Source organism: Sceloporus undulatus, chromosome 8 (genome assembly GCF_019175285.1).
Source record: "Sceloporus undulatus isolate JIND9_A2432 ecotype Alabama chromosome 8, SceUnd_v1.1, whole genome shotgun sequence".
NCBI classification, from domain to species: domain Eukaryota; kingdom Metazoa; phylum Chordata; class Lepidosauria; order Squamata; family Phrynosomatidae; genus Sceloporus; species Sceloporus undulatus.
In genome coordinates, this window is record NC_056529.1 from 28,059,991 (window position 1) to 28,073,965 (window position 13,975).

A 13,975-nucleotide genomic window follows, 5' to 3' on the forward strand; every position below is an offset into this window, starting at 1 on the left:
CAATACTGACAGGTTCTGAGATTTAAATCTTAAGTCTATCTTCAGAACACTAAGGATGAGAAATGTCCTTGGTTGGTTGGTTGGTCTTTGAGAGTGTCAAGTTGGATTCTGCGTCTGATAGCAATGTATACAACTTTATGTGTTCCTATGGAGACCATATACACACAAAACTGAAAGCATGATGTGTGTTTCCATCCTGGGAAATAGCGGTAATGTCCCACAACATTGGTAGCTGCGGGGAAAAGTAATTGACACAACTGCTGGAATCATCAGCTGCATCTTGGATCTCCTGGCGCATGAATTATGTTTTCCCATGTAATAGGTGCTCCAGAATAGTTAGAAAAGCTCCCAGGAAGCAGCTGGAAGGTTGCAAGATTCATTCATCCTGGGCAAGATTTTAAAAAGTGGAATTTACATTAGACTATAGTTGAAAACAGGGAGGGTGTGGAGGTCTCACAAGTTAAGTAAACTTCACCATGTCCATTCACATGTTTTGATTTTCCAACAGCAGTCTGTAAGCCACCCTGAAAAGGTAACATAACAAGGCCCTGCTGGGAAATCAAAATAAAGGGAGAGGGGTTAGCCCTTATGATACTAAAGCCCACCTTTTTACACAGTGCAGTGTATGTGAAGGCTGCCTCTCATGCCACAACAGGCTTATAAATATTCCTTAGATTAATAGGCAGAGGCAAGCTGACTTAACAACAGGCAAGGTGCTATCAATGTTTAAATAAGTTGTACATTTCCCCATTACTATTTATATTTTTAATTGTATTGATTTATTGCTTTCGTTGTTAGAAAGCAATTAGTAGAACTGCTTGGTTAGAAAAAGAATGCCCGAAATAGCTTAAAATAAAAATAGACAGCACTTATATACCACTGGAGTTAAGATCATTAGGGGTAGTGGCTTTCAACATCCATCACAGACTCAATTCAAGAGTTTCAGTATATGCTGTTGCCTGTTCTTTCCATTCTGGTATCTTTAAAACAGACTAGATGATAGGTCTTTGCTTTCTCTCTCCTTCCTTGAGAACGGGGGTAGGATTTTTAGGTTTTAGGTCCTGTAAAATGAACTGGGTTTGCTCATATTTTTTAGACACTTTGTGCATTATGAATTAAGAGGAAGTTTAGTAATGGGGATATACCACTGGTTTGGATTTCTTTAAAATTAAAGCCTCCTTAGTGAAGACAGCTGGCACTTGCAGACTAGAAAGCACTTCTGTTTCCGAGTTTGAAAGATCCATAGAGCAGGAAGCCTTTTGATGTGTCAAGTCTGTCAGAGACAGGCAGAGCGGCCAGCCATTTTAATTAACACTTTTCCAGTCCCATCTCCTGGCCCCAAAGGTGATAAGAGGTTTTTCTCTAACCCATTTCCATCCCCAAAAGGTGAAAACCCTATCCTTATACATGGTGACAGGAGATTCTAATTTGCTCCCTGTCATTCTTAGATGAACAATTGTTTTGCAGCTTTGGATTTACTTCCCCATTTACTTCCGGCAAAGGAAGGCTACCAAGCACACAGATGCAAAGCCAAAATGGGCTACCTAGCAAAGCAATTGCAAGATGGCTGTATGCCACAGTGGCCAACTGGAGGCCTTTGGGAAACCCACAAGCAAGGAGTGATGGGAACGCCGTTGTCCTGCTTATTTTCCCCAGCGGAAGAGATTCGACAACTGAATACGTTGTCCGCACTTAAAACAGCATTGAAGACCAGTCTCTTCTGACAGATTTATCCAGATGATTTTCAAATCGTGAATTTTAAATGATGAATTTTAAATGTGGATGGTTTTAATATGTGTATATGTTGTTTGTCATTTTAAATTGATGTCTTTTTTAACTGATGTGTATTTAACTGACTTAGTTTATCTGTTTGTTGTTGTTCCCTGCCTCGATCCATGGAGAGGGGCAGGTAAGAAATAATAATAATAATAATAATAATAATAATAATAATAATGCTATAGAGTCTCTGAACCTGGACAGAGCACTTGCCTATAACAAGGCTTCAGGCCAATAAAATGTATTGATTCAGTGCATTTCCCCTCCATTTTCAAGGTGGCTGTCATCCCAAAGCTACTTACAATGCAAAATACACACTTCATTTATTTATATAACTAAGTTTTAAAATACAGTAGAATCACAGAGTTGGAAGAGACCACAAGAGCTATTCTGTCCAACTCCCCTCCCACATAGGAATACACAATCAAAGCACTCCCGACAGATCATAAAGAATACATGATTTGCCCCAGATGTGACCTTTTAATTGGGTTTGTGAGTGACTAAAAGAGGAAAGAGAGCCAGTGTGGCGTAGAGGCTTGAGTGCTGGATTGGACTCTGGAGACCTGGGTTCGAAGCCCCACTTGGCCATGGAAACCCACTGGACGACTTTCTGAGCCACAGAAGAAGGCAAAGGCAAATCTTGAAGGCAAAGGCAAAACCCCACAGATTCATCTTAGGGTCCTCATAAATCAGAAACAACTTGAAGGCACACGACACATTCTTCTTCCTTTCCCCCAGCTTCCTCTCATAGTCTGCCCAAGACAGAGATTTTCATCATACCTATCTGAGACAATGGTGCATTTCTGCAACACTTGGAAAAAGTTACTTTCCAGACTACAACTCCTCAAATTCCTCAGCCAAAATGGTTGTTGGTTTCTGGGGGCTGTAGTCCCAAAAAGTAGCACTTCCAACCTCTCTCCTTAGCAAAATATACTATTGCAAAATATTTTTATAAGGTGGGTTTTTTCTTCTTCTTCACAGTGCTGAAACCTTGTGTCTTCACTGAGCAAGAAACTGGCTAATTATTCAGGATGGAAAGATTGAGGTTGTGGGTTTTTTTTGCATTTACAAAGAGATATAAGAGCTGGTTTCTCCATCTGTAATGCAGTGTGTGTGTGTGTGTGCGTGCACGCGCGGGTGTGGTTGTGTGTGTGTATAACAACAGAAAGGGCTTCCTTTTCCATCCACACGTGGGCACAGCCGTTCCCAATAAGCTCTGAAAATGATTTCATAAGACAGGGATGCTCAGTAGAAGCATTCATTTTAAATCATTCCCAGCTTAGATGAGAATGTTCAAGTAACAATAGGAAATAGGCATTTTAGTTGACTGCCTTCAATGCAGCAGAAAACTGAAAGGAAAGCAGAGGCAGGGATGGAATGGAGACAGCAAGCAAAAAGATGGGGATAAAATCACAAATAAAAGGGCAAGATGATCTGATACACAGGCAGAGGTACCCAACCGAGACAGAGATTGGCAGCTTGTGCATCACTGAACAACCAACATGGAAACGGGACTGTGTGAACTAAAGGGCTGAAAGCAGACTAAAGGGCTGAAGGTAGAACATGGTGGATAAAAGGAACCAAAGGTTGTTTTTGTCCTTTTATCATCCTTTCATCATCTCTAGATGCATCATCTCCAGATGCAAATGACACTGCAGTAAATCCAACTGGGAACATCGCAGCACGGTTTGTGAGCTGAAGATTCTCCAAAGAAACACATGTGCAAACAAGGACTCAAGGAAGAGTCCAACCATTTGCTTTTACCTACTCCCCATCCTCAGGAAGCTTTTCCTCCCATTCAACCCCATTACATCACATGCTAGTGATAGCCAAGAGACTCCCAGTTTCTACATAGCATGTTTTTCTACACTCCAAACACACGTACAAGTGAGAACCACATGATATACACAGTAGTCTCCACTGCTGGCCAATGAGCAGCAAAAGACAGACATTCGGTCAAATTCCTAAAGAGTAAGGCACCTAAAGAATACATTCTAATATGTCTGCAACTATAATGCTGTAGCCTCCCAAGTCAACTTTATAGAAGGCCAGAGATTAAATGAATATAATCAATGAGAGCTTTAGCACAGCAGTTTTTCAACTGGATTCTGTGGAGCTGGGGATCCACTGGGAGCTGATTTGGGTTCTCTTGACTGAGCAGCTCAAGAAATATCACCAGCTTGGACACACTTGAATTCAGCTGCTTTTGGGAGTTAAGCAGGGTCAGGCCTAGTTAATGCTTATATTGAAGACTGCAAAGGAATGCAAGTACTTCCTAGGTAAGGGCTAAGAGAGAATCCTGCCTAAAACCTCAAAGAACTACTGGCCAAGCTGATAATACTGGACTAGACCGATTAATTATTTGTTTCAGTATAAGGCAGTTTCCTAAATGACAGCCACATCTCTATAAAAGAAACTGGATGGCTACTACCCACCTCCCCAGCAACACATAATTCTAGAAGGGTACACATTTTCTATTTCTGTGGAGCAACAGTGGCTGGGATGCAAGAGGTGTGTGTGGAAAAGATTTATTAGCGCTGTTCCTTGCATTCTTCCACAAGGAAGCAGAAGACACAACAGAGCTATTTATAGAGAGTTGACTTACAAACATCAGAAACATGGTGAGTAAGACAGATGCAGGCTGTGCTGTATACAAACTCATGAGCTATAAAGAGGTCTTGAGAGTTTGCAGAACACGGAGAGCTTCTCTGCTACTGGGTCAGTTGTCCAACATGGCGTTCTGTGGCTATGACAAGGTGTTTTTCAACTAAATCAGAAACAGCCCTTCTGTGAGTACAAAAGGAATTCTCTTAGCTAGAAAGTTCCAACAGATCTGGCTAGTTCTCCCTGTGAACAATAGCATGCAGCAAAATTCTCTGACAGGCAAACAAAGGTGGAAAGAGGACTCTAAAATTCAACAACTCAATGGTTTATCCAAATAGTTGGCAAATGCCAATTTTAGCTGGGGAGGTTGACATATATGGGGGCTTTGGCTTCTTCTCTGAGGCTGGTATGGTATTAGAAAAGGAAAGGGAAATATGTTAAATATGGCCTTACAACAATGAATTGTGAGTTTTGCTTCCTAAACTGCAAGGTCTCTCACACTTGCCTCCTTATCTTAAAGAAGATGCCAAATACAGTACTAAAACTTGATGATATGCAAGTTTATTCAAATTTTACCTGATTAATTTAGTTAAGCCGCCTTGAATCCCATTTTGGGAGAAAGGCAGGATATAAATCCAACAAAATAAACTAAAGTCAGATATTGGGGTTAGGTCTTAAAACTGCCAGCTATCCACGCTTTTTATACATCTCCACAACAAGTTAAGACTGTCACTTAAACATGCCTCTAGATAGTCCAGTATCATGACATTTGTAGTATAGAAGCTGCATCAAAGAAGAGATGATCAAATAAGGGTAAAACTGATATGTGTGTATTCAAGGTACTTACCGTAGGGTCTGTCCAAAGGGAACATTTTGCACAATCTTGGCAAGGGGCTCCTGGGGATCGGGGGTGTTGGCAGAAGTGGTCATACCCGTTAATGGCAGCTCGGCAGAGGTAGCACATCTGGGCGCCACAGCGGCACGACATACGATTGCAACCTTCAGATTTGATCAAACCGGTCGCACACTTGTGGCATTTCCTAATACGGGCTGCTGTCATCTTCTCCTCTCTGAAACAGGCAATTGGGAAAAGGGTAAGGGTAAATGTCCACCTGGAGCCAGGGTTGAAAAACATCAAAAAAACTGGAGGAGGGGGCATGCACATGTATATGATCACAGTTTGACTTTCGGAAGTCAAACTTGCAGTTTGGGAGAACTCAGGTAGACCTTGACTTAAGTCACTGGACAGAAGCTAACAAATGGAGTAGACAGTACTAGGTGATATATTAACTGATTTATCAGCCTCAGAGGAAGGCAAAAGCTTATGAAAAAACTTCCCAAGAAAACCCAGTGATAGGTTTGCCTTAGGGTTGCCATAAGCTGGAAATGACTTCTTCTCTCCCCTGGTAGTAGTATCTTCTAGACACATATCTGTCAACTTCCAGAAGATGCTAGACTCCAACTTTCATCATCCCTGACCACTTGCCATGCTGGGTGGGTTTGAAGAAGCAAGTCCTCTCTCCCCTTCCCTTGTCCTAAACCAATGTTGAATTCCACCCATGGGATAACTCACAACAGCCCTGCAATTGCGGGGAGCTGTAGTGGGAGAGGAGGAAAAGAAGAACCAGCATATACATGCCACACTGGTTAGAGTAGTCTATAACAGACTACTCAAAGAAGGAGGAGGCAACAACAAACAGCACCCTCTGAGCTGGGAAAATGAATGACTTTAATAAAGAGTAATACATTAAAGAAGTAATTTTAATGCATTAATTAAAGGCTGCTGCAACTTTGTTAAAGTCAATTTAAACTTTTAATTGATTTTAACCATAATTAATTATTTTTAATTAGTGTTCCTTTATTGATATAAAGTACACCCCACCCCCCAAAAAGCTGAGAAGCATCTTAGAAACAGCTTTCCTTCTTCACTAGGGATGGGAATTGCAGAGCTCTACATAACCAGTCCCAGTCTGTGCTGTCAACATACAAAGTGCTTGGGGCTGCAGTCCAACAACATCTGGAGGGGCTACACAATTCCTACCCCAGCATTTCTCTCTCATGTAGGAGGGAGGGCTTCTCCTAACATCTCTTCTGCTCTGACACACACACACATGCATTATTTAAGAATCCAAAATGCCACGTGCCAATTCTGCAGATTGAGGCTGCAGACTTAAGCTCCATTCAACTCACTGTGGCTTACTTCTGAGTAGACATGGTCATTGACTCAGATCCTTTAGAGCCATCAGGTAACACTGCTTCAACCAGGTGACTGCCCCAAGTATTAAACATCAGTTAATAGTAAAACAAGTTGAGTCTCCCGTATCTGAAATGCTTTGGACCAGAAGTTTTGGATTTTTTATTTCCCCCCCCAGATTTTGGAGTATTTGCTTTTACATAATGAGGTATCTTGGAAATGAGACTCGAGTCTAAACATGAAAATCATTTATGTTTCATATACTCCTTAGACACACAGCCTGAAAGTAATTTTATACGCAATATTTTAAATAATTTTGTGCAGGAAACAAAATTTGTGTGCAATGAACTATTTGGAAAGCAAAGGTGTCACAACCTCAGCCACCTATGTGGAAAATTGTGTATTATTTCAGATTCTGGAAATCTGGATAAGGGAGATCAAACATGACTGCCATATTTGATGATGTCCAAAGGGTGTTCTTATTCTTTGAACAGTGATCTTGGATCACTGATGTGCACTAGACCCAGCAATGGACATTCTCATTGACAGTTTCCAAACACTTCAACCCTGTTCTTTAGCAACCATCTCCATAGCACACTGTCTTCCCAAATATCCCCATCCACTCTCTTTCTCTTGCAAGTCAACAATGTTTCCAAGGAGGCCTTCATTGCTACTTATTTAGGATGAACTTTTGATGAGATAGAAACAAACTAAATGAAAAAGTTCACTGTGGGTCAGCATTCTGTAGGCTGAGGTCTGGTTTCCCAGCGAGTCAAAGAGGCAGCAAGGGAAGATTTTTACCTAGAAACAATTTCCCCTTTGAAGTCAAAGGGCACAAGGATTCTGATCATTGACAGGCAGAAAATATATAGGGGAGGCAATAAAAGAAGCAGGAAACACAGACTCTGCCTGTCACTTGACAGCTTTTAAAAGCCAAGGCTGGTTACTTTGGTTACTAGGGTGTTGCAAAAAAGATTTTCAGCTAATCTAGTTGCTGAACACCCAATGTTTAAAGATTGATAATTGTTTTAAGTCTTCCTCACGCAGGTTAAAGCACCGCACCAACCCTTGAATCACTTCCCACTGCTATAGATGTTGTTTTAGTTATATAACCATGCATCTATATTTGGGTTTCTTTGTCCTTCCCAAAACACTGAATGATATTCCAAGAATATTTTCTGAAGAGTTTGAGTTAACACTGCCACGTTCTCAAGTGCAGACTCCTGACAACAAAGCAAATTTGTCTTCTTACATTTTATCGTGTCTTTCACAGGTTCCTATCCAAGCAGTGAGCAGATTCCGGCCTAATTTACCATCAGCAAGATGGCTGCAACTTATGCACCTCCAGACCACAGAAATGAAACCCATAACAATATTCTTTGTTCTCTGACAGATTCTCTCACACCTCAAATCTTTTTCCTTTTTAGATTTCTAGGTGGGTGCCAGTAACTGTCTTTTCTTACCTTTCTTTTCTAAGACAGTTCAGAGTAGAACAAAAGAATGAAATGACCTCTTACAAAGAATATGGCAATCTATTTTCTGGCTGTTCTCCCACTAGCCAATAAACAGTGCCTTAAGAGATTTTATTAGAGACAAAGAAGACAAAAAAGAAAGAAATATTGCTGGTAAAAGGGCATGGCAGAACCTTTGTCTGGAATCCAATTATGTCAAGAAGAAAGGAAACGGCAACAAAAATATTGCAGTATGATCTAAGTTAAGAGATCTATTGTGGAGAAAGTTAGGAGGATGCTTTGTCAAGAGTAGGGACTATGGGAAGTTAGGAGGATGCCTTGTCATGAGTCAACTTACTGAGCCACCTTGCTCTGTATTCTTTATACCAGTCTTCCCTAGCTTGGTTTACTCCCAGGTGTGTTGGTTAAACCAGGCTCATGGGAGTTGTGAGCCAACCTGTTAGGAGGGCATTGGCTTAAGGAAGGCTAGTACAAAGTTACTGGCAGAGGCTCTGAAGAGTCTCAAGCAGAACTCTCACCCAGCCCTTAACTGAGGAGATAGCCTTACCCAGCACAAGAAATCATACCCAAGGAGATGTCAAGATTGAATGTCTGATTCATTAAGTCTTATTCACTGCTGATTGGCAGACCCAACCTAAAGAAGATTTCTGTGTAGCTAAAGATTTTACATATGATTTTTGTGAATGTGAGATGTAATTAATGTGTTCAACAGTCCCTGGAGATATTAGACTGGCAACAGTTGGCTGGAAGCACTGCAGAGGCTCTGATTTTAATATACGTTACACCCAATGTATTTTAATTTGTCAGTAAGCCACAGCAAACTTCCACAAGGCACCCCCTCTTCATGGCCAATTCCTTCCTGGTCATGGTATCTACATTTAAGGCAGGCAGTAAATCAGGGTGCAACTGATGCTGGCGCTCTCTTCTGCAGACTTGCCCCTCTCATCCTCCCCAACAGGAAACTCTAAACAGAGCAGGAAGCTGGATCTGAACTCCAGCTGGGCTTCCTCTTCCTCAGTCTCAAACAGGACGTTTTATTGTCTACAACAAAGTGGAATTTCAGCTGCACAGCAGCAGATCCCAAGGCAAACAAATTCTGCTAAAATGATACCCAAAGCAACTCTCCTCTCTTCTTGTCTCCCTTCCCTTCCTCAAACACAGTATAAAGATAAAGTCTTGTTATTTCAGAGGACATTTAAGCAAATATTTCTGTCCCCAACCAAACTATTTCATTGTTGTTGTGCAAAAGCTACAGTGACCCTTTTCAAAATATTTTATATGGGTGTTTAGATGCCCTGTGGTTATTGATAGACAGATCTATTTATTTTTAATAAATCAATTAATAAGAAACGCAGAGGTGTACTCATCTTTTTTTCCATGTGACAACAGGGTGGAATGAAAGGTGCAGCATAGCACCCATGATCTCACTAGTGAAACCTCTGCTCTTCAGAAGGAATGCTGAAGAACCACCTTCTCCCACAAGAACCAGCCTATTCTCTTCAGTCTGCAACTGAAGCCCTGCTATGCTGCTCTTCAGGCTGGGTACTGAGTAAGCAGGATGAAGACCTCTGGTGTAAGAACCACATGTGTCAGGTCTTCAGAGGTGCTCTTTAAATCTTTGTGTTTGGGAACAGCTGGCTACTGCTCCCAGACAGCATGAAGCCTGTGCTACCTCTCACTCATGGCCTGCCAGATTCTGGATGCAACTTGAAGGCAGAAGTGATTAAGACTTCCATTTCGTTGCAATCCTGCGCTCAGAGGTGACACCACACTCTCCCATGCTCACTTAGGGCAGACATTTGCAAATCACCAAAAAGAAAGAGGGCGAAGGAGACATCTATTCACAGCAAGTTAGATATGCTAATTCATAGGTACAGGTATAGGTATAGGTCCCCATGCAAAAAAATGGAATAAAAATAAGCAGCACATTGTCTGAGGGAGAGGAAACTAAGACAGTTTCAATCACTGAACACAAAATCAGTTAAATAAAGCAATTATTAGCAGGTGCTATCTGGAGGGGAATTTTACAGTGCAAAATAAGGGAATCCCCACCCACCAGTTTTCTATCGCCCATCCTGTCTGAAAGTTACTTACATCGATGTTCTATATTTTATGTCATCCTTCTCAGCTAATTGTTCACAGGTAAGGTTCATGTGCTCTTTCCACAGGCCTTGGCATTTTCTGCAGGTTTCCTGGAAAAAGAGACAGATACATTAAGCGTCAGGAGCATACACCAGGCACACTTTGAAAACAAATAATTCTGTAAGTTTTCTTAAGATAATGAACGTTCTGAGTATTTTTCCAAGAATGCAGAAATCACATTCTGTGCCAAGTCAGCCTCATGATAATGATCAGTTTCCAAAAAAAGAGTTTTCATTTGACATTAGAAAACCACAACAGCACTCAAAGACAGGTAAAATCTCTGGAGTAAGAAAACAGCATATCATGAAGGCCTGGTCACCACCCACTTCTCCTTTGGCACTATAGGAAAGTGGAGATGGATCTCTGAAGATCATATCAGTATCTGGGCAGGTTGGCATGAGTACAGCTAGTGGCACATTTTACACAAGGGAGGAGTTTCCTGGGAAGAGTGTTCAACCTGAGAATCTCAACTGAACTGATTCTTCAGATGGTGGGCATCACACAGTCAAAACACATATGAATACATCCCACCATCCTTGCCCCAACCAGTTGTCCACTTCGCCTTCAAATAGCTTTGCCTGTAGCCTATTGAGGTGGGCAGAAGCAGCTGAGCAGCATAGAAGAGGTAGACAAGAGTATAGATCTGATTTTGCTACAACCAGGTTCATGATCTTTCTCATCCTTGTCTTCAGGTCTACAAAATCCCTGCTTCTTGGACCATGGCTAGCACACCAGCAGTGCTGGTTGGCCACCAATTTAAGAGTCAAGCATCCACCTACATGCACACATGCACATGTACACATGTTTGATGGTTTTTGAAACACATACACACACATGACTTCACCTTGTTCCAGGGGCTTACAAAACTATCAAAGCAACAGAAGTGGGGGAAAAGATGGTTGTCTTAAATTAGCAAAGCCACACAGAAATAAGATGCTAATTTCCTGGCCAATGTGTTAGCTCCAACCACAAGGCTTTCATATACAGCTGTAGGAGACAGGAAATAGCAAGTAGACACAATATGCAACCCCTCCACCCTGTTAAAGGGTTTATTAGTGATAATCCTTCCTACCAACTTTGTGAGAACACTTCCTTGAGAGCTTGAATGTAATACACACACTACATCCTGGCCATTTGTACTTGCTACTTCATTGCTCAATGCCCCAGAAATCTGTGTAGCTGAACATCCATATCTGTCTTTCTGAATCAAAGAACCAGTACTATCACCTCTTAGGAGAAATTTAGCATGTTTCCCAATGTGTTTCCAGAATGTGTACCATTTACTAGACTAACCTGAAGCATACAAGAAGAAAAAATCCAAAACCTGTATCCTTCACACATTTGCATGATGATACCCCTGGGATGTTCTCTTGCACAAAACAAAACAACAGTCAGAATACATTTTCTGTTCATTTCAATGGGACTAGTGTAAAAATATTTCCCAGGAGATCAGGAATCCTTGATAATTAGCAAAAAAATTGCAATTTACATTTCCAATTTACTTACTGGAATGTCATGAGCAAAATATCTATGATAGTCAGTTCAATCAAAATTTCCAAACACTAAAAGACATATATGATGTTAAGAAGCACAACATTCGCTCAATACTTGAAGAGCAAGTTTCTTTCCCTCAATGAATGAAACCAATCCCAATTACTTTCAAAACAATTCAAGTGGACTAAGATTTGGGACTGTCACCAGATAAAATCGCTTTGGGACCCGCAATCTTTAAGGGGGAAAGGAGAAGCCAACTTAAAGCAAACTTCCAGACTGCCTTTTATGTGTGCAAAATTATTGAAAATCTTAAGAAATGCATGCAAAGCCACAGCCTCTTTTCTCTCTACCTTTCTTCTTTTGGATCACACCCATCAGAACAAACCCCTTTTTTCTGTATGAGGCATGGCTAATGTCGACATAGTAAATGCTGCCTAAGCAATCCCTTTCACAATGCATTTTGATCCATTTACTGTACAAGAGAGAACACCCACTATTTTTCTAAGCATGCGGGTTTTCCTCTAAATTCCTTAGAGATATAAAGCGAGGAGTTTCGGCTTTTTCTTTCTACTGGAAGGAGTCGTTCAGTCGTTCATTTGTCAGTGAAGGCTGTCTCCTACTGGCTGAGGCCATGAACAGCTACCACCCGCGCATCAAACAGTGCTGTGGCTACATGGCCGCTACAGCATCAAGGTGCTAAGAGGATGAAACATGCCGGTGGACAGCTGTAGAGCCAAGAAAGATGGGAGCCAACCCTCTTTAGCATAGCTAAGTGCTTTGGGAAACTGTAAGTGTTGACATGAATCAGGAGGCTGTCTGGGCTGGCTTCCACCGCCCTACAATCCAAGAGGATTATGTAAACCGAACCTCACAGAGCGCCAAGGATATAGGGAGATTATCGTGAATCTCCCAGTATTTGGAAGTGACACAAGAGCTTTTATTGGACTGCTTGGTCACATAAAACTTCACAAGATCTGGAAAATATGTAAGGAAATGTACATCTGAATCTACCCATTGTCTGGACTCCCGTTTATTGCACTTTAGAACAAAGGATCTTGGAGCAGCCATGTTAAATTAGTCACACAGTCAGATTTCATTCTGAACCTCACAGAGCAAAGCTAAGCTTGTTGGTAAGATTTATGTCCACTGCGCTTGTCAAGCCTAGCTCTAATTAAACAAAATAAAAATTAAAACAGAGCATAATCTTAGGCTTGTGGCGGCACTAAAACCTCAGGAAAAAAGTATAACGGCACGAGCACATAAGTCTCCAAATGTGCTATGGCATACGCTCCTTGTAAAATGAAAAACTGCCATTAATCTCAATCTATGTTTTAAAAGACAGGCTTCTGAAACATAATGGCGAGCCAGCATGGTGTAGGGGCTGAGAGTTGGACTACGACTGGAGACCAGGGTTCGAATTCAAGCTTGGTCATGTAAACCCACTGAGTGACCTTGGGCAAGCCACACGTTCTCAGCCTCAGAAGATGGCAATGGTAAACCATGCCAAGAAAACCCCATGATAGGTTCGCCTTAGGGTCCCCATACGTCAGAAACAACTTAAAGCCACACAGCAACAACCAAGAAATGTAAAGGGAACTTTTTAATTCAGAAAAAACTGTGAATATGCATATACAGAAAGTCTCCACTTTTCGACACCCAGCTTTTCAAGACTTGAAAATTACAGTCAGCCCTCCAGATTTACAGATTTGACTTTGGCAGATTTGGTTAATATGTTCTCTCTGGGAATTGCTAGGTCCTCCATCGCAACTCTGTGGTCAACCTCCACCAAAAGTCACACTGGAGGACCTAGAGATTCATAGAGAGAACACTTCTCTAGGCATTTGTAGATCTTCCAGCACAATTCTATGGTCAATTTCTGGCAGATTTAGCTTTTGGACTCAAAGCAGCACATAGTGTGTTATTTACATCCTTTGGCAGCCAAAATACATTTGCAAGCTTAAAAAAAGAAATCTGGGTTCCACTTTTCAACCAGTTCCACTTTCTGACAGTGTTCTGGTGTCTAACCCATCAGAAAAGTGGGGGCTTCCTGTAGTAGGAGAAGCAGCACAAAAATGTGCATATTAGAAGTGTGTGCAAAAAATGTATAGAAGTTAGCATGCAGATTTTAAAAGCTCTCAACTCTTCCACAGGTTTGCATGGGAACATATGGTTCATAACTTTATGGACAACATTGTGGAAGCCTTCAATAAAGAGTTGTGATTTCAGTCATTTGATACTGGTAGCACATGCCATAACTGCTAACACAAAGGCTTGTCTATCAGATTAGGAAATC

The 13,975-nt window shown here is 41.3% G+C and overlaps 1 protein-coding gene across 1 annotated transcript in view; it reads right to left on the reverse strand.

The window, feature by feature from the left end:
• Window positions 1–13,975, reverse strand: part of RNF216 (ring finger protein 216) — a 74,257-nt gene that overhangs the window by 11,494 nt on the left and 48,788 nt on the right. The window contains 2 exon segments of the mRNA XM_042437715.1: window positions 5,228–5,450; window positions 10,141–10,238. Coding sequence (XP_042293649.1) covers window positions 5,228–5,450; window positions 10,141–10,238 — 321 coding nt within the window.